At 36.0% G+C, this 20,205-nt stretch overlaps 1 protein-coding gene across 3 annotated transcripts in view; it reads right to left on the bottom strand.

Annotated features, from left to right (window-relative positions):
- The window catches only part of LOC129646355 (sodium channel protein type 1 subunit alpha), a 219,152-nt gene that overhangs the window by 84,746 nt on the left and 114,201 nt on the right, over positions 1-20,205 (bottom strand). For all 3 annotated transcript variants that reach the window (XM_055572374.1, XM_055572375.1, XM_055572376.1), the window contains exon 4: positions 4,583-4,894. In XM_055572374.1, coding sequence (XP_055428349.1) covers positions 4,583-4,846 — 264 coding nt within the window. In that variant the 5' untranslated portion in view covers positions 4,847-4,894. The remainder of the gene's footprint in view (positions 1-4,582; positions 4,895-20,205) is intronic.

Here is a 20,205-nt window from a genome sequence, read left to right as displayed (position 1 = left end):
AAGGCTATGGTTTTTCCAGTGGTCATGTATGGATGTGAGAGTTGGACTGTGAAGAAGGTTGAGCGCCGAAGAATTGATGCTTTTGAACTGTGGTGTTGGAGAAGACTCTTCAGAGTCCCTTGGACTGCAAAGAGATCTAACCAGTCCATTCTGAAGGAGATCAGCCGTGGGATTTCTGTGGAGGGAATGATGCGGAAGCTGAAACTCCAGTACTTTGGCCACCTCATGTGAAGAGTTGACTCATTGGAAAAGACTCTGATGCTGGGAGGGACTGGGGGCAGGAGGAGAAGGGGACAACAGAGGATGAGATGGCTGGATGGCATCACTGACTCGATGGACGTGAGTCTGAGTGAACTCTGGGAGTTGGTGATGGACAGGGAGGCCTGGCGTGCTAAGGTTCATGGGGTCGCAAAGAGTCGGACACGACTGAGTGTGTGAACTGAACTGAACTGACTGAATGATATACAAAGAAAATTCATGAAGATGAGAATTCATGGAATCATGAGCTTTTACCATCTATTGTTCTGATTTTCTTTTAAATTACTTTTGCAAGAAAAACTACCTAATCTCTATTTGTTTAAAACCAAAACAAAGAACTCTTCCTACCCCACATAACAATTAAAAACTCCTGTGGTGATGACAAACCAGGCATGAATATGAAACCACAAGTTCCTGTCCGATTTTTCATGCAGCCCCAATGAAGAGGAGCCATGCATCTCTTTCAGAAGAGCTGATAAAAGGGGAGAATAAATTGTCTTTAAATGGTTGGTGAGACAGTCAAGTAAAGAGTACATTTTTAAATGGATACATTTGTACATTCCATAATTAACAAACATCCATTTCCACTGCACAGCTAAAATACCTCATTCTATTTCCAGTACACTGTCACAGTCAAAAGGATACTAATGAGTCATCTGTAATTTTAAGAAGAACATGAGAAGGAAGAAGGTTTCTGTAATAAAGAGTGGGTGAAGAATTTGAATGTATAGCCAAATGGTGCAATATCGACCAAAGCTATGAAAGGAAACTGTGAAAAAAAAAAAAAAATTCCCACGAAGAAATAAAGGTGTGTTCACAAGCTAAAATGCACCTTGCCACACAGTAAATAAACAAAACAAAAAAGGAACCCAGCCTGGAATCATGTTCTGAAGACCATGGAACCAAAGGTAACACAGTGTGGAAAATTCTGTGGGTCTCTTCTGATAGCACTGTTAATTTATTCCTTAGTTCTTACCTTGGACTTCTGAAGGCTTAAAACATCTGCGGGTCTGGAATGCTTCATGTGCCATGAATGTTCACGAGACGGTTGATACTATTTTTCCAGTTACTGCCACAATATCACTGACCATGCATTAAACTATTTTAACAGTCTCAGCAGAAATTTTGAACATTATGTAATTAGTACATTTTAAACTGGGGCAAAAGAGATAAAAATATGTGGGCATATGCCATCCGAAAATATACCATCAGCAGTGACATTTCCATAAGCGCACTGACATTGTCTTTGTAGAAGATTACAGACAGCTTTGCTGTGGTTTGTGTTCTTTTTATTCTTTACAGGTAAATTCCTTATATACGTGCACCAATGCACTTTAAGCTAAAACAACAAAGATTCTCCAGCCATTCTGACAAGAGGCTTGCTTTGTTTATTCTATACATTTTTTAGAAGGAGACTATAGAGATGTGGTATATAGACACAACTGACACATTAAGTACTGTACTTGAGTTAAGCCTTAGGGGAATCACTAGCCTGATTAATATTTGTATGTTACAACCCACAAAGGCTGTAAAACCCACATCCCCAGTATTGGTGAGAATGGGAAATCTCATCCTAGGAAGCTTTTCCCCAGTGACACTTCCATCATTAGCCCCTTTATCTATGCCAGGAGTACTGTGTATGTGTATTGTGTTGTTTAATGCAGATCACCCTGCCATCCTTAGACACCCAAGCCACTAAAATGAAATTGGTCAAATATCAAAAGAAATATTCATTATTTTAAAAAGGTTATTATTTTTCTAAGCATTTTACCATCAATCAGAGGAAACAAATTCAGAATTGAAGACTATTCCTCCATACTGAGACAATCCAATTATGAAAGAAAATTTATTTATTTTTTTTGAAAGAAAATTTAAAACTAGAAAAGAGTGTACACATAACTATAGAAAGTTTTAAAACATGAAGATGAAAAAAAAAAAAAAGGAAATTTCAAACACACAGCTCAAGCATGCCATGTTAGTTTTTAAGGATTTCAGTCCTGCAAAAAGTTTCATTTGTATTTCTGTTGAATGACTTAAATTTGGAGACTTGCTTGATGTCAGCTCAAAGTGAAAGCAATGGATGTGCCTCAACTTGGGGAAAGCTCCTTTCTGATAACAATATTTCTCTTCTCAGGTTGCGCTACTTGCACACAGATTTGTTCTGAAATGTCAGAATGTTTTTCCTTCCTCACACAATGTGCATTTGAAGATAAGGATATGGTAAAGGCAAGTTTGAATGTGAAGCTAACAAAGTTTATAAGGGTTACTTCAGCACAAGAATCTGGTGGAATAGTCATTCCTTCAGAGTCTGTCTTTCATCCTCAGTTTCAAGACCTTTCTTTTAACTATTTGGAAGGGTTTACATCATTTTGTTTTCCATCTGTCTGTATATCCTTTGTTATATCTCATTCACTATAAACCAACTGTGGACTGCTTTGTCTGGGGACATTTTCTCAAGATGACAACTTTATCAATCTAAAAACTTTTCGATTTAAAGGAAAAGATTGATTGGATGATTTGGTTTCTATTTAAAGAAGAGCCGCCCTTGTCAACAGGCATTAGTTTGGTCTTTCTCAATGTATGCATTTATTGTTTTACAGATAAGGACATGGCAGAGGATCCGGGATCCTAGCTGTGGATCCTGTTTGATGAAGTGGTAGGCTCTGGGTGACTTTAATAACTTTCAGATGGTTATTTCTACTGGAAAGCTGGGGACTGGATGTCTAGGGGTAGCAAAATGCCTGCTTAGGATGGAGCCCACTAACCCATGGTAGTAGCAGCTCTAAATAGCTTGGATATGTCCACTGGCTATAAATAAAGTCATATACTTTAGTTGCAATGAATTTCTGGCTAGAACATATCAGAGTCATAACTTCAATAATAGAGTAATTTTAAATAAGGTAAAATGTTTGAATAACTGGTTTATCACATTTTTACTTTTAAAAAAATACAAATAACCCCCTCGTAGACTGCTTAATATGGGTTTTAGCTTTTCAGATATCATATTAATTTCTAAAGTATTAGAAATTACAATTTCTAATTGTAAAAATTACAATTTCTAAAGTAGTGACTGAATGATAAAATGTAATTTTTCTCTTAATTTAAATGGCAGTTATGAAACAGATAATGGTTTACCTACTAAGATTTAATACTACAATGTTAAAAAACAAATTTAAATAAAAGATAATAAATGTATTGAAAATGATTAATCTCTTCCATTACTGCAAAATGGACAAATCAGTTTTAAAAAAGAAAATTGTTATACTTAAACCAGGTATAGCCTGACAACTTTAAAAAAAAATCTGAACCTAAGAGGTTTCTACCTCTGAAAACTGTGGTAGTCAATGAGAAGTGATTTACAAAACTGCCTTGAATTAACATACCATAATTCCAAATTTCTGCACTTCATAAAAACTAACATGATAATTGTGCCAGCAACCAAAAACATCCCTAAAAGTTTTGAGCGCATTTTTAAGGACCATATTTAACTAAAACATTTCATTTGCTTAATTACAATCTTTGTGCTGTACCTTCCACCAAGAGTTAACAAATATGTTGTTTTAGGTGAAAAATATAATAAAATATTGCAAATTAACAAGCCATAAATTTAATCTAAAATCAATATAATAATTTTTTTATTTAATTTTTTTTAATACTTTTCTTCTTGACTTGGTGAAATCATGGTCATAATGAAAGGATAAGTACTTAATACATTCACTTCAAGCATGAATACTCAAATTTATGTATTTTTAGATTACTAGATTTTGGTTAATCCTTACCAATATTAATATATTCCCACCAAAAGATTAAATAATTGTTTAAACTATAGTTTGTATAGGAATGTTTTTTCCCAAATGAAAAAATTTCTTCAGGAACTTAATTGATGTATTATATATAACATAATATTTATATATAATATAAAAATTGAAAATCCTTGTGGTATCAAATTTTGTTCTATGAGAAATTAATACCAACATTTTTGAGATCTTTATAACTTGTGACAATTTCAGGATTTTCAAGTACAGAAAACTCATAAATAGTAAACACAATCCCTGGGGAGTAGTTTTTAATTGGTCAAAATAGCTGCCTATGACTTATATTTGTTTTTAGATATCTTTTGTGTACATTTGGGACAGCTCCATCTGTTATGATCTAATCAATTTATTTGTTGTATATATGCATAAAGCATACACAAATGTGTTCTATTTCCCAAAGAGAAGGATACTTAGAGTTTGTGCTAACTTAGCATATGTTGGTGCTCTAACAGTCTAAGGTATACTATAAGGCAATAAGCAGCAAAATATGCCTGATAAAACACACTCACTTTCTTATTGATATAGTAGGGATCCAGGTCCTCCAGGGGCTCTGACACCATCTCTGGAGGGACGTCTCCATAAATAAAAGGAAGGTTCTTTCCGGCTTCCAAGTCACTATTTGGCTTTGGGCCATGTTCATCATCGTCTTTCTTGTCTGGTTTGGGATTCTTAGCCTTTTCTTCTGCAATGCGTCTTTCAATAGCCGCAAGGGATTCTCTGGTGAAGAAGTTGAAGCTGTCAGGTCCTGGTGGCACAAGCACTGTTTGCTCCATCTTGTCATCCTGCACATTTTAATCACCATTTACTCTGCATATGAAGTCCTAAGGAGAAATAATACAGATATTTTAAGGAGCTTTAAAGATCTTAATATCTGCAACCTCCTGTTATGCAATACAAACTAGAGGACTGAAAAGTTCATTTCCAATTAAATCCAAATGGAATAATTAACTATAAATTCTTTTTTTTTTTTTTGTAGCTAGAACATTTAACCTGAGATCTTTAGCACGACCCTTTAAGCAAACTTTTAAATGTGCAAGACAGTATTGTCAACTATAGGCACAAAGTCATATAGATCTCTAGAATTTATTCATCTTACACAACTGTAATTTAATGTCAATGAACAGCAACTCTCTATTTTCCCCTCCCCCAGCTTCTTGCAACCACCATTCCACTTTCTGTTTCTATGAGTTTGGCTTAACAAACATGTTTTCTATCTCAGCTTTTTTGTTATAAACGTCCCATGTTTATTAATCCAATCCTTATGCTTTGCTGAGGCAGGAACCGTGCCATAACTTAAGGAAGTTATTCAAGTATAGCCTTAATTAAAGTACATTGGCTAAGTACCACCCTGTCCCAAATGAGCTATTCACTCTGTGAGCCACCCAGAAGATGAGGATGTAGCCCCAGAGAGACCATGGTTAACTCATCAACAGGGTGAAGTGGAAAGGGAGCTGTCTCTGAGAGGATATAAAATGCAACTGTCTAATATGCACAAGTGGCTCCTGATCAAGCCAGTCAGAACAGTTTGCTGCAGCCAGATTTAATGACCAAATAGCCATGGCTGTCCTGATTGAGCCTTCATCTATTCTGAGACAAAGACAATGGAACTGTGACCTGTCATGGCATCCGTCATGCTAGGGTCGGCCTGCTTAAATGCATATAGGAAGAGACAGTTTAAGGTTAGACAGACAACAATTAGATGACTAAGAATGGCAGAAAGGCTAGGCTGGAAAGGAATTACTAGATTGTGCTGTGAGCGGGAGAAGATAACTGTAGGTACAGGAGACAGCAGAATTCTCTTATTTCAGAGGAAAAAGTAATCAGAAAGAAGACAGTTCCATCAGCTCAAACACTGAGATATTTTCCTTCACTAAAGGAATAATGATATTCTTGCTATAATCCTACAGTGCAAAACATAAGGACCTGAGGCAAAACTCTTAACTCTATATAGCTGCCAGACCTGATCAGATGCTGGAGGCCAAATCCCAAAGGTATTGTTTTAAGGCATATTTAATATCAGCTCAAATTTCACAGATAATACTGAGCCAAAACTTCTCAGAGCCTAGGCTATCATTTGACCACAAGTTTTATTTGGACACGGCATTAACTCATTGGTTCATGGTTTAGTTGCTAAGTTGTGTCCAACTCTTGCAACCCCATGGACTCTAGTCTGCCAGGCTTTTCTATCCATAGGATTCTCTAAGCAAGATTGGAGTGGTCACCATTTCCTTCTTCAGGGAATCTTCCCGACCCAGGAATTGAACCCAGGTCTCCTGCCTTCCAGGGAGATTCTTTACCAACTGAGCTAGGAGGGAAGGTCATTAACTAATTTAGGTCAGCAAACTACAATATAGTCAATTGCAGCTTTGGTGTATATGAACTGGAATATTAAAATTGCTGCCATATATCTTTTGAGAGGTCTTACAGGAACTTCAAATTTTACTAAGGGAGATTCCCACTGCTGTGAAGTTTTTGATGGGTGACCGGAAACAAGGGGGTGTGCTGTGCTTAATCACTCAGTCGAGTCCAACTCTTTGAGACCCCATGGACTGTAGCCTGCAAGGCTCCTCTGTCCACGGGGATTCTCCAGGCAAGAATATTGGAGTGAGTTGCCATGCCTTCTCCAGGGTATCTTCCCAACCCAGGGATTGAACCCAGGTCCCCTGTACTGCAGGCAGATTCTTTGCCAGATATACAAGTCTAAATTTGTACTCTCTGTCCTTGAAGTGAACTAGTGAAATTTTCAGAGGTCTTTCCAATCTACCTGCAATTCAGCTTAAGGCCTGGAAGGAAAGAAAATTTAAATCAAGTAAATTTAAATCAACAGAAAAAGAATATTTTGCCTTAAAATTCTACTGCTCCCATAAGAAATCAGGAAAATACTGGCAGTTATTTATTTTGAAATAAATGTTTAGGGATAACAAGTGTGGTGCATTTTCTAAGGGAAGTATTATAACATCAATGTATGGATGGTTTTATTTCTGACTAGTTTTTTGATAGAAAACATGCATAAATGACATAAATTCAAAACATTAAAGGAAACTGGAAAATTCCCCTTCCTTCTTGTTCGCAAAAAATCAATTTCTGACCCAAGACCTAACCACTGTTATCTGTCTATGTAATAGATATGCGCCAACTCACACATTTTCTGCACCCTGCAATTTTCACTGAAAATACCTATTAGAGTTAATTTCTTATCAGTTTTTACAGATTCAACTTTTTATCAGCTGCATAGTTTTCCTTTTTTTGTACATACTATAATTTATTCAATCAATTCCCGATTGATAGGTATTCAGCCTGTTTTTAATCTTTTGTTATTACAAATAAAGATACAATATATGTTATACACATACTTTCACATATATGTGAATAGTATAGTATCAGTTTCTACAGTTATACTTAGCTGTGCAAAATCTTTAATTTTGGTATTATTACAAAATAACTCTTTCTGAAGGTTGAACCAACTGGTTCTTCTGACAACAATGGAACACGGTGCCTGCTCATGTACATTCTCACCACATAATGTGTTATCATATTTTCAGTATGTTCAATCGGATTGGGGGAAAACAGGGGCCATATTACTGTTTTAATTTGCATTTGTCTTAAAATGAGAAAAGCTGAACTTATGTGAACTTACATGAGCATATGTTCAAGAGCTATATTTTCTTTTCTTTCTGTGACTATTTAAATAACAGTACATGTTTTCATTTTCTTTTCCTTTTTAAACTATAGCACCCTTTTAGATACAATATGAACCATTTAATTTGGGAATGTGGGGGCTTTTAAAAATATATAGTGTATGTATTTTGAGTTTATGGTGTTTTGTGCTACAGATTACAAAATTTAATTAAAACATTTTGCATGTTATGTGATGATTAACTCTAATTCTTCTCTGGTTTCTAGATTTTGTGTCATGCTCTGGAAAGCATCCATGTCCCTGAGAGTGTGGAGGGATACATCATATTTTCTTCCTTCATTTTTATCATTTATGGTTTAGATTTATAAACTTAAATCTTTGATCTTTTTGGAATGTGACTTCTAATATTTATTTACTTATTGGCTGTGTTGGGTTTCCATAGCTGCACAGAGGGTTTCTCTAGTTATGGGGAGCAGGGCATAGTCTCTAGTTGCAGGGCACAGGCTTCTCATTGCTGAGGCTTCTCCTGTTCTGGAGCATGGGCTCCAGGGCGTGCGGGCCTCAGTAGCTGCTGCATGTGGGCTCAGCAGTTGTGGCCCACAGGCTTCAGAGTGCAGGCGCAGTAGTTGTGCTGTGTGAGCTTAGTTGCTCTGCAGCAAATGGGATCTTCCTGGACCAGGGATGAACTGGTGACCCTCGCATTGCAAGATGGATTCTTAACCACTGGATCACCAGGGAAGCCCTAGAATTTGCTTACTATATGGAGTGAGGTAGACATCCATTTGTCCAGTTGTTCTAACATTTTATACACACACACACAGATCCCCAAGGTCAACAAAACACTTTACAAATCCTAAATATATTTTCATGAAGCTTAGGAAAAACTCAACACTATACATACCAATCCAATTAGATGTGAGATACAATTACACTAATAAGGATGAAGGAAGTAAAATATAGTTATTTGCATACTATATAATTGTATGCCTAGAAAAAATAGAAACATCTGAAAGATTCCTAAAAGTGGTAAAAGAATTGAGGTGTCTATTTCAAAGGTGATATGAAAAACTCAATATATTTCCTTTATAGGAACAACAAGTTTTAAAATGCAATGGAAGAAACTAGAACCTTTCCCACTCAGATTACAAAAAGCAAGGACATCTCCTCTCACCACTTTTTAAGATCATACTGGAAGTCCTAGCTAATGAAAAAAGGCAAGGAACGGAAATAAGAAGTTTACAGATTGAAGAGGAAGAAATGAGTGTCTCTGTTGACATCATAATTGTTTATATAAAAAAATCCAAAAGAATTAACAAAAGAACTCCTGGAACTAATAAGCAATTACAGTGAGGTTGCAAATTACAAAGTTAATATAGAAAAGTCAGCTGCTTTCCTACATTCCAGCAAAGAACAAGTGAAATTGGAAGTTAAAAACATAAAACCACTCACATTAGCACTCCCCTCAAAGAAATACTTAAATACAAATTTAACAGATTATGTTCAAGATCTGTATGAGTAAAATAATAAAACTGACCAAAGAAATAAGTGAGTGAGTGTTAGTTGCTCAGTCGTGTCCTACTCTTTGCAATCCCATGGACTGTAGTCCACCAGGCACCTCTGTCCATGGAATTCTCCAGGCAAGAATACTAGAGTAGGTTCCATTCCTTTTTCCAGGGGATATCTGACTCAGGGGTCAAACCCAGGTCTCCTGCATTATAGGCAGATTCTTACTGTCTGAGTCACCAGGAAAGTACTAATTAAATAAATGGAGGTATTCCTGGTTCATGGATTGGAAGTTTCAATATTATCAAGATGCTAATTCATTCCAAATTGAAGATATACAGTTGGCAAATAAGCATATGAAACAATGCACCACATCATATATTATCAGATCAGATCAGATCAGTTGCTCAGTCATGTCCGACTCTTTGTGACCCCATGAATCGCAGCATGCCAGGCCTCCCTGTCCATCACCAACTCCCAGAGTTCACTCAGACTCACGTCCATAGAGTCAGTGATGCCATCCAGCCATCTCATCCTCTGTCGTCCCCTTCTCCTCCTGCCCCCAATCCCTCCCAGCATCAGAGTCTTTTCCAATGAGTCAACTCTTCACATGAGGTGGCCAAAGTACTGGAGTTTCAGCTTCAGCATCATTCCCTCCAAAGAAATCCCAGGGCTGATCTCCTTCAGAATGGACTGGTTGGATCTCCTTGCAGTCCAAGGGACTCTCAAGAGTCTTCTCCAGCACCACAGTTCAAAAGCATCAATTCTTCGGCACTCAGCCTTCTTCACAGTCCAACTCTCACATCCATACATGACCACAGGAAAAACCATAGCCTTGACTAGATGGACCTTTGTTGGCAAAGTAATGTCTCTGCTTTTCAATATGCTATCTAGGTTGGTCATAACTTTCCTTCCAAGGAGTAAGTGTCTTTTAATTTCATGGCTGCAGTCACCATCTGCAGTGATTTTGGAACCCAGAAAAATAAAGTCTGACTCTGTTTCCACTGTTTCCCCATCTATTTCCCAAGAAGTGATGGGACCGGATGCCATGATCTTCGTTTTCTGAATGTTAAGGGAAGTGCAAATTAAAACAATGATGAGATACTACTACATGACTACTAGAATGGCCAAAATCCAGAACACTGACAACATAAAATGCTGACAAGGATGTGAAACAAAAGGAAATCTCATTCATTGCTATTTGGAATGGTACAGCCACTTTGGAAAAAATTTTGGCAATTCTTACAAAAGAAAACTTACTCTTAGCATATGATTCATCAATTATCTTCCTTTGTATTTACCCAAATGAGTTGAAATCTTATGTCCACACAAAAACTTTCACACAGTTGTTTATAGCAGCTTTATTCATAATTGCAAAACTTGGATGCAACCAAGATGTCACCTTCATCTTAGGTGAATGAATGAACAAACTGGTACATCTAGACAATGGAATATCACTTAGCACTGAAATGATATGAGCTAACAAGCCATGAAAATAACATGGAAGAAACTTAAATGCATGTATTACTAGGTGGAGGAAGCCAGTCTGGGAGGCTACTTACTGTAAGATTCCAACTACATGACAATTTGGAAAAGGCAAAACTATGAAGACAAGAAAAAGTTCAGTGATTGCCAGGGGTTAGAGGGAAAGGAAAATTGAAGTAGAGTACAAAGAATTTTTAAAGAAGTGAAACTCCTTCATATGATACTATAGTGATGATACATGTCATTATCCATTTGTCCAAACCCATAGAATTTTCAACTCTAAGAGTGAAGCCTAATGTAAACTATAACCTTTGGATAACGATGTGTCAATGTAGGCTCTTCAGTTTTAACAAATGTACTACACTGGTGTGGGATACTGACAGTGGACAGTGCTTGCATGTCCACTGGGCATGTATAGGAACTCTGCTCCCTGCTCAGTTTTACTGTGAACCTAAAAAATAGCCTATTTAAAACAGGGAGAAAACAACCATGAACATTTCCTAAATATTATGTAAACATTGTTTAAAAGCTTTGAATAAACTTAGAAAGAAATATAAATGGGTAGAAAAGCATATCCTATTTTTGGATAGGAATACTACATCCCTAAATTAGTTAATAAGTTAAATGCAGCCCACATCAAGATAATAAGAAAATTTTAGAACTAAACCAACTTCTCTGAAACATTTATGGGAAAATAAACAAACAAACAAACAAAACCCAGAAAACTTCTTAAAATGAACTTCACTTTCAAATTGGTCTTTATTGTAAGTGCTGTGTAAGATAAAGTGCTTAAAATTTCCAAATGATAGATTTCTTTCAATATTTATGTTCAGTTTCATTGCATTATAATCCTATAATGTAGCTTGTCATGTTTGTCTCTTGGAATATATATTTTTTTGTCCCAATAAAGGTTATTTTTTAAATGACTTCACCAAGAACACAGAACAGAAGCATTTTCCTTATTTTAAAGCTACAGAGTTCAGCACATCTCAATTAAATTCATCTTTATATTTATTTAGACTTCCTATATCAGTATATATTTTTATTCTAGTTGACCTATTATAAATTGTAAAAGATGAATTAAAGTCTATTTTTAATGTTTCTATTTTTCTTGTAGTTCCTATAAACTTTGTTCTATGAATTTTAATGCTATATTATTTGATGTGTAGATATTGCTTGTAGTCAGATCTTTGCAGTGGATTGAAGCCTTTACTATCTTAAATAATACTCATATCACTATTATTTCTTTCCCTTTGAAGACATCTTTGTCTGATATGTCATGACTTTTCATTTCTTTTCATTTGCCCATCCATTTGGTTTCACTGCTTTAATGTATGTATGTTTAGATTCTATCTATAGATATATTTTAAATATATATGATCATTTTGGCCAATCACTGCCTTTCAAATGAAGTGCCACATTAGAGATCATTATTCATGAAGTTGTGTGGATAGAAAAAAACAGTGATGAAAAGCCTTCCTACCCTACAGAAATAGTCCATTTGAGAAAAATCCTCCAGGAAAATCTCCCTGAGTACTGGCTGTCAGTGCTAACTGGAGAAGTAAACAACCAGGAAGATAGAAGAAAAGCATTTTACACCAACAAATATGAACACAAAAATTCATTATATGAAACTATAAATTATTGATAACTTAACCCAAGTTATAATGAAATCACGTTGAGATCAATGAAAGTGTTTCTTCAACTTTAGGTAACCTTATATTCAAATATGATCTAAAAATTTTTTATATTAGTTATTAAGAGTAAAACACATTTTTAAAGTTATAATCTGTCCTATAAGTTTATTCATAGAATATCTAAAACCTGTCAAATACAATTAAACATTAATATTTTATCAGTAACATGACAGAAAAAAGTTCTAAATCATATTTGGAACCCATATATACTTTGTTAAAAAATAAAGAAATAAATCAAGAATTTTTCACTTACATTTTAAAGGAAACTTCACTCTTCAGTATAAACTTTTATAACTGAATACTGAAAATGGTCCTAATTCAGAGGGTAGGAACTCACAAAACCTGTGGTTGTAGTTTTGGCCTACACCTTCTCTTTACATGAGAGCTGGCATTTAAATATGCCTTTCAGTTGACAGAGGAGCACTTACTCCTTTCATAAGAGACAAAACAATTTAATTTTCTTGGAGAAAGACTTTGAAGAGAGAGAAATACTTTCAAGATGAATAGAGATATGCACTTAAACAAATGAAAATGAACTATAAAAAGTGAGAGAGATAACTAAGTAACCACAGCTGGGTATAAAATAATAACGGGACATGTATGATAAGAGCATATCTGAAAGATTTTTTTTTTCCTAAGTTGGAAATAAGTAGTGCAGTGGGCAATAGAAAAATGGAAGAACATTCTTTAGGAAGACAAGCAAAACAAAAGTAGAAGCCAATTAGATTTTTAAAAATCCTATAAAGAAACAAAAAATCCAAAAGGAAATAAATTGGAAGCCAGAGGCTGTGAAACAAAAAAAGGTTGTAAAAAAGCAAAGTAGAATTGTGAGTGGAAAGAAATAGTAAAGTAATAGCAATAGCATAACCAATATTAATGTGGGGAAAAGAAGAATAAGGGGAAAATATATTAAAATGTACAAGTATAAATAAAAGAAATTATGCATTCTGATAACACTAAATGGACATTAAAAGGGGGAGCTAAATCTACAACATCAGAATTACATTTTAGTAAGATATTACACATTCCTGTGGGCCTTTGTAAGATCAGAAAGTTTGTGATTCTGTATCACCCATAATATGTCCCTAATTAATCACATATATTATAATAAGTGTTTTATTATTTGATGAGGTTGCTTCCTGACATTTCATATGGCTTGTTCCCTTAGAAAATAACACATGCATTACATATTGGACTTCAGTAAGCATTTATCACAGTCAAAACATTTTTCTGAGGAGTTTGGACAGGTGAACAGTATGGTTCTGATTACCCTCATAGTACAGCACTCAATATGTCAGCAAATTTTGAAAATTCAGCAGTGGCCTCAAGACTGGAAAAGATCAGTTTTCATTCCAATTCCAAAGAAAGGCAATGCCAAAGAATGCTCAAACTACCACACAATTGCATGCATCTCACACGCTAGTAAAGTAATGCTCAAAATTCTTCAAACCAGGTTTCAACAGTACAAGAACCGTGAACTTCCAGATGTTCAAGCTGGATTTAGAAAAGGCAGAGGAAACAGATCACACTTCCAACATCTGTTGGGAGCATCGAAAAAGCACTAGAGTTCCAGAAAAACATCTACTTCTGCTTTATTGACTAAGCCAAAGCTTTGTGTGGATCACAACAAACTGTGGAAAATTCTGAAAGAGGTGGGAATACCAGACCACCTGACCTGCCTCTTGAGAAATCTGTATGCAGGTCAATAAACAATAGTTAGAACTGCAAATAGAACAACAGACTTCTTCCAAATTGGGAAAGGAGTACGTCAAGGCTGTGTACTGTACCCTCCTTATTTAACTTATATGCAGAGTACTTCATGAGAAACGCTGGGCTGGATGACACACAATCTGGAATCAAGATTGCCAGGAGAAATATCAATAACCTCAGATATGCAGATGACACCACCCTTATGGCAGAAAGAAAAAGGCAACTAAAGAGCCTTTTGATGAAAGTGAAAGAGGAAAGTGAAAAAGTTGGCTTAAAATTCAACATTTAGAAAACTAAGATCATGGCATCTGGCCCCATCACTTCATGGCAAATAGATGGGGAGAGAATGGAAACAATGACAGACTATTTTTTCGGGCTCCAAAGTCATATGGTGACTGCAGCCAAGTTCAAAGATGCTTGCTCCTTGGAAGAAAAGTTATGACCAACCTAGACAGCATATTCAAAAGCAGAGACATTACTTTGCCAACAAAGGTCTATCTAGTCAAAGCTATGGTTTTTCTAGTAGTCATGTATGGATGTGAGAGTTGGACTATATAGAAGGCTGAGCACTGAAAAACTGATGCTTTTGAACTGTGGTGTTAGAGAAGACTCTTGAGAGTCCCTTGGACTGCAAGGAGATCCAACCAGTCCATCCCAAAGAAAATCAGTCCTGAATATTCATTGGAAGGACTGATGCTGAAGCTGAAACCCCAATACTTTGGCCATCTGATGTGAAGAACTGACTCAGTGGAAAAGACCCTGATGCTGGGAAAGTCTGAATGTGGAAGGAGAAAGGAATGACAGAGGATGAGATGGTTGGATGGCATCACCAACTCAGTGGATATGAGCTTGAGTAAACTCCAGGATGTGGTGATGGACAGGGAGGCCTGGCATGGTGCAGTCCATGGGGTCACAAAGGGTCAGATATGACTGAGTGACTCAACTGAACTGATAGTACACATAGAGGAACTTCAATTAAAAAAAAAAAAAAAACTTAACCCATGATGCTGCACAGTTCAGATGCCTTTAGACATCTACATTTTTGCATCCAAACAGAATTATCTACAATAGTTCAAATAAAGCATTTCGTTTTCAGTGTGGTGTTTCACATAAGTCTTAAACATGAAGGCAGTCTTATAAAGGTCAAAGAATGTTCAAACTATCACACAGCTGTGGTCATTTCATATACTAGCAAGGTAATGCTCAAAATCCTTCAAGATAGGCTTCAACAGTATGTAAACTGAAAACTTCCAGATGTACAACCTGGATTTAGAAAGAGCAGAGGAGCTAGAGATCAAGTTGCCAACATCCCTTGGATCACACAAAAAGCAAGAGAATTCCAGAAAAACATATACTTCTTCTTCATTGACTACACTAAAGCCTTTGACTGTGTAGATCACAACAAATTGTGGAAAATTCTTAAAGAGATGGGAATACCAGACCACCTTACCTGCCTCCTGAGAAACCTGTATGCAGGTCAAGAAGCAATAGTTAGAAACTGACATGGAAAAACAGACTGGCTCAAAATTGGGAAAGGAATAATTCAAGGTAATATATTGTCATCTTGCTTATTTAACTTCTATATAGAGTACATCATGTGAAATGCTGAGCTGGATGAAGCACAAGCTGGAATCAAGACTGCTGGGAGGTTATATATCAGTAACCTCAGATATGCAGATGACACCACTCTAACAGCAGAAATGGAAGAGGAACTAAAGAACCTCTTGATGAATGTGAAAGAGGAGAGTGAAAAAGCTGGTTTAAAACTCAGCATTCAAAAAACTAAGATCATGGCATATGGTCCCATCACTTCATGACAAATAGATGGGGAAACAATGGAAACAGTGACAGACTTTATTTTCTTGGACTCCAAAAATTACTGCAGATGGTGACTGAAGCCATGAAATTAAAAGATGCCTGCTCCTTGAAAGGAAAGCTTTGACAAACCTAGACAGTGTATTAAAAAGCAGAGATATTATTTTGATGCCAAAAGTCTGTATACTCAAAGCTATGGTTTTTCCAGTAGTCATGTACAGATATGAGAGTTGGACTTATAGTCCAACTCAGAAGGTGGAGCACCAAAGAACTGCTGTTTTTGAACTGTGGTGCTGGAGAAGACTCTTGAGATCTCCTTGGACAGCAAGGAGATCAAACCAGTCAATCCTAAAGGAAATCAACCCTGAGTATGCATTGGAAGGACAGATGCTGAGGCTGAAGCTCCAATATTTTGGCCACCTGATGTGAAGGGCCAACTCATTGGAAAAGACTCTGATGCTGGGAAAGCTTGAGGGCAGGAGGAGAAAAGGACAACAGAGGACAAGATGGTTGGATGACATCACCAACTCAATGGAAATAAGTTTGAGCAAACTCCAGCAAACAGTGAAGGACAGGGAAACCTGGTGTGATGCAATTCATGGGGTTGCAAAGAGTCAGACATGACTGAATGACTGAACAACAGAGGCTTGGTCTAGATTTTTGACAATGAAGACAAAGAAAAATGGATGGGATCAGAATCTATTTTGGAGATGTAATGCTTAAATATTAGATGGAGCAAATGTATGACATTGTCTTTTGAATATGAAAATTGGGAGGAAAAATCTGAACAGAAAAGCTCCAATGTGAAAATTGGTATTGCTTTCAAATACACATTTGTATGTATATGTATTTGAGAACCAGAGATACATTTTAATCCTTTAATCCTTGTGTTTATATGAAGCAACTGAACAATAACAACAACTACTTGAAGAAATTGGGCCTTTTATAAGTTAATACTATGCAGCTTCTTTTGGGGGATACTTCTGTCCCTGACTACACAGCTATACCCTCCAAACAAACTTCTATGAAATTATAAGATGATATTTTGTTATATATGTGTTGTGCTTAGTTGCTCAGTCACGTCTGCCTCTTTGCGACCCTGTGGACTATAGCCCACCAGACTCCTTAGTCCATGGGAATTCTCCAGGCAAGAATATTGGAGTGGATTGCCATGCCTACCTCCAGGGGATCTTCCCAACCCTGGAATCGAACCCAGGTCTCCAGCATTGCAGGCAGATTCTTTACCATCTGAGTCACCTGGAAAGCCCATTCATATGTTATTCCTCTGCTAATTTGCCTCTTTCATTCAGAATCTGAGTGAGAAAAAATGTGTCATTTAATGCTGCCCTTAAAAGACTCCCAACGTCGACAACTTTGCATCCTAATGCTATTGTTGATTTAGGTGAGGAATAACATAATTTAGGCAACTTTTCATGGAATTATTTTGGTTCTTAAATTCCATGTTACTTTTAAAGCCTAAGTGTAATTTCCTTCTCCACTCCCTCCATTCCCTCACTCCAACGTGGTAAGACCATTTTATCACGCTTTCTAACAAACTTCTACTACTGCCATTATGATCTATTAGAATAATAATTATTATTTTATGCCTTATCTGACTCTGGAAGAGAATTTACAGGGAAAAACTGGCCAACTGATAAGTAAGTTAAACTACGGTCTGATGTTTTCTCAGGTTGTCACTTATAAGTTTTTCCTTACAGACAACTGTTCAATTCAGTTCAAGTGAGTTGGCAGTCGTGCCTAACTCTTTGTGACCCCATGGGCTGCAGCACGCCAGGTCTCCCTGTCCATCACCAACTCCCGGAATTTACTCAAACTCATGTCCATTGAGTCAGTGATGCCATCCAACCATCTCATCCTCTGTCATCCCCTTCTCCTCCTGCCTTCAATCTTTTCCAGCACCAGGGTCTTTTCCAGTGAGTCAGTTCTTCGCATCAGGTGGCCAAAGTATTGGAGTTTCAGCTTCAGCATCCATCCTTCCAATGAATATTCAGGACTGATTTTCTTTAGGATGGACTGGTTGGATCTCCTTGCAGTCCAAGGGACTCTCAAGAGTCTTCTCCAATACCACAGTTCAAAAGCATCAATTCTTTGGTGCTCAGCTTTCTTTATAGTCCAACTCTCACATCCATACATGACTACTGGAAAAACCAGAGCTTTGACTAGATGGACCTTTGTTGGCAAAGTAATGTCTCTGCTTTTTATATGCTGGCTAGGTTGGTCATAACTTTTCTTCCAAGGAGCAAGCATCTTTTAATTTCATGACTGCAGTTACCATCTGCATGGTTTTGGAGACCAAAAAATTAAAGTCTGTCACTGTTTCCCCATTTATTTGCCATTAAGTGATGGGACCAGATGCCATGATCTTAATTTTCTGCAGACAAATATATAGATACATAAATAATCCTTAACATAATCATATTTTAATATTGATGTGGAAGAGATCCTTAGAATTTATAAGACAGGCTTTTCAGTCAAAGAATTAGTTTGCTTCAATCTCAGAACTTCTGAAAGGTTAAGTAAGTTACTTTAAGAGAATCAGATAAAGATACTGCTACTGCTAAGTCACTTTAGTCCTGTCCGACTCTGTGCGACCCCATGGACTAAATCATAAAATCAAGAAGTAGCAAATATTGAAAGAAAAGTTAAAAACCATCTAATCCACCCCTTTCATTTAATAGAAAACAAACAAAATCAAAACAAAATTGATACTTTGTTTAGAATTTGTGTGCTTATTACTTCCAAAATAAATACCTGATTTGTCCAGGTCACAAGTTTATTAATGAACTGGATTCAGAATATTTCCTGACTCCCAAACCAGTGCCTGCCCATATTTAATAGTTATGAAATGATTTTCAAGTACTTACATGATTTTAAACTTAAGTAAAATGTATGCAAATATAACACAAGTAGCTACAGTAACCTAGCATTCATTCAATGAATTATATTTCTTGCAAAAACCCAAAAAAAACCAAGTAAATGAAGTATTTTGGCAGAAGTTGAAACTATCTTTAAAAAAATCTGAAAAACACTAGACACCAAAAAGAATGATAATACTTAAATTTAGAAACTATGTTATACAGATGCGAAACTTGATCAATCATCTTTCCACAATTTATATTTTATTTCTATAACTTTTTATGTTTTACTAAACCTACTTCTATTTACTACTCAGAAGATCACTCTGTATAATTCATTAGCTCCACTCAAAGGTTTTCTAATCAAAGCTATAATTATATGACACTGATGTATCTTGACCACTTTATATAATTTAACATGGAAAACCCTTATATCTGCAATTCTGTCTTTAAAATGATTTGATTTTCAAACTGAGGAGAAAGCAGTCTCCTGCCAAAATGACTGCCAGCCCCTTGCAGCATCCCACTACTATTCTGGGGACGTAATCCATCTGGGCACAGTAGTTCGTGAGGAAGTGTTTCAGTTGATTTTGTGGTGTTTCTGCCACCTACTTTACAACAGAATGTAACTGCCAATAATAATAAAAATAACTAGGCAAATGTTATTCTCACGGTTGTACTCTCACATCATTATTTCTTAAACACTCAAGAAAGAAGCTGCTTTTACATAGAATTTCACAAGCCTAAGAAATATTGTTTTATGAATTTCTTTTCTAGAAATAACTGGCTTTGATATGCTTTTAATAACTGTATTTCATGTGGTTTTTAACAAGACTCTTTTTTAGTATTACAACTGGGATTGACTAAATAACATATTTCATCCCTGTGTTTAAAATATTTGCATTCTTTCAAAACTTTATTAACCTTCAAAAAAATTTGAATCTTTCAAAACTAATTTTTATGCTCTATGCAAGTTACATTTAAAACAAGGTCACATATCTAATATACATCTCCATGTACATTTGTTCATTTCAGGAGTATTTTTCAGGGCATCCTAATAATAGACTACAATCTACAAAATCCAGTAAATCGCCTAGTGCCTTTGCTGATCAAATATCAATAAACTACTTTGTCCAAATTGACATCATTATTACTGTGTTAAATAAATGGTCTATATTTACTTCAGATGCTAATGCAAAATTAAAACAGAGTAGAATCAAATATACTACCCTGAACTAAAATAAAACATCGTTTTCTAGGTATGTTTGGAATAAAAAAATGGATAACCACTTTTTTATTAATAAAACTGTGCAATTGTTGGGCTTTTGCCTTGCTGTATGTTTATTTAATTAAATGTTTAGAAAAACAAAATATGAGCTCTCACATCACATTAGTTGGAGTTGACTTTG

The sequence above is a fragment of the Bubalus kerabau genome, chromosome 3 (assembly GCF_029407905.1).
Source record: "Bubalus kerabau isolate K-KA32 ecotype Philippines breed swamp buffalo chromosome 3, PCC_UOA_SB_1v2, whole genome shotgun sequence".
NCBI classification, from domain to species: domain Eukaryota; kingdom Metazoa; phylum Chordata; class Mammalia; order Artiodactyla; family Bovidae; genus Bubalus; species Bubalus kerabau.
This window is presented reverse-complemented; position numbering and strand designations above follow the sequence as displayed.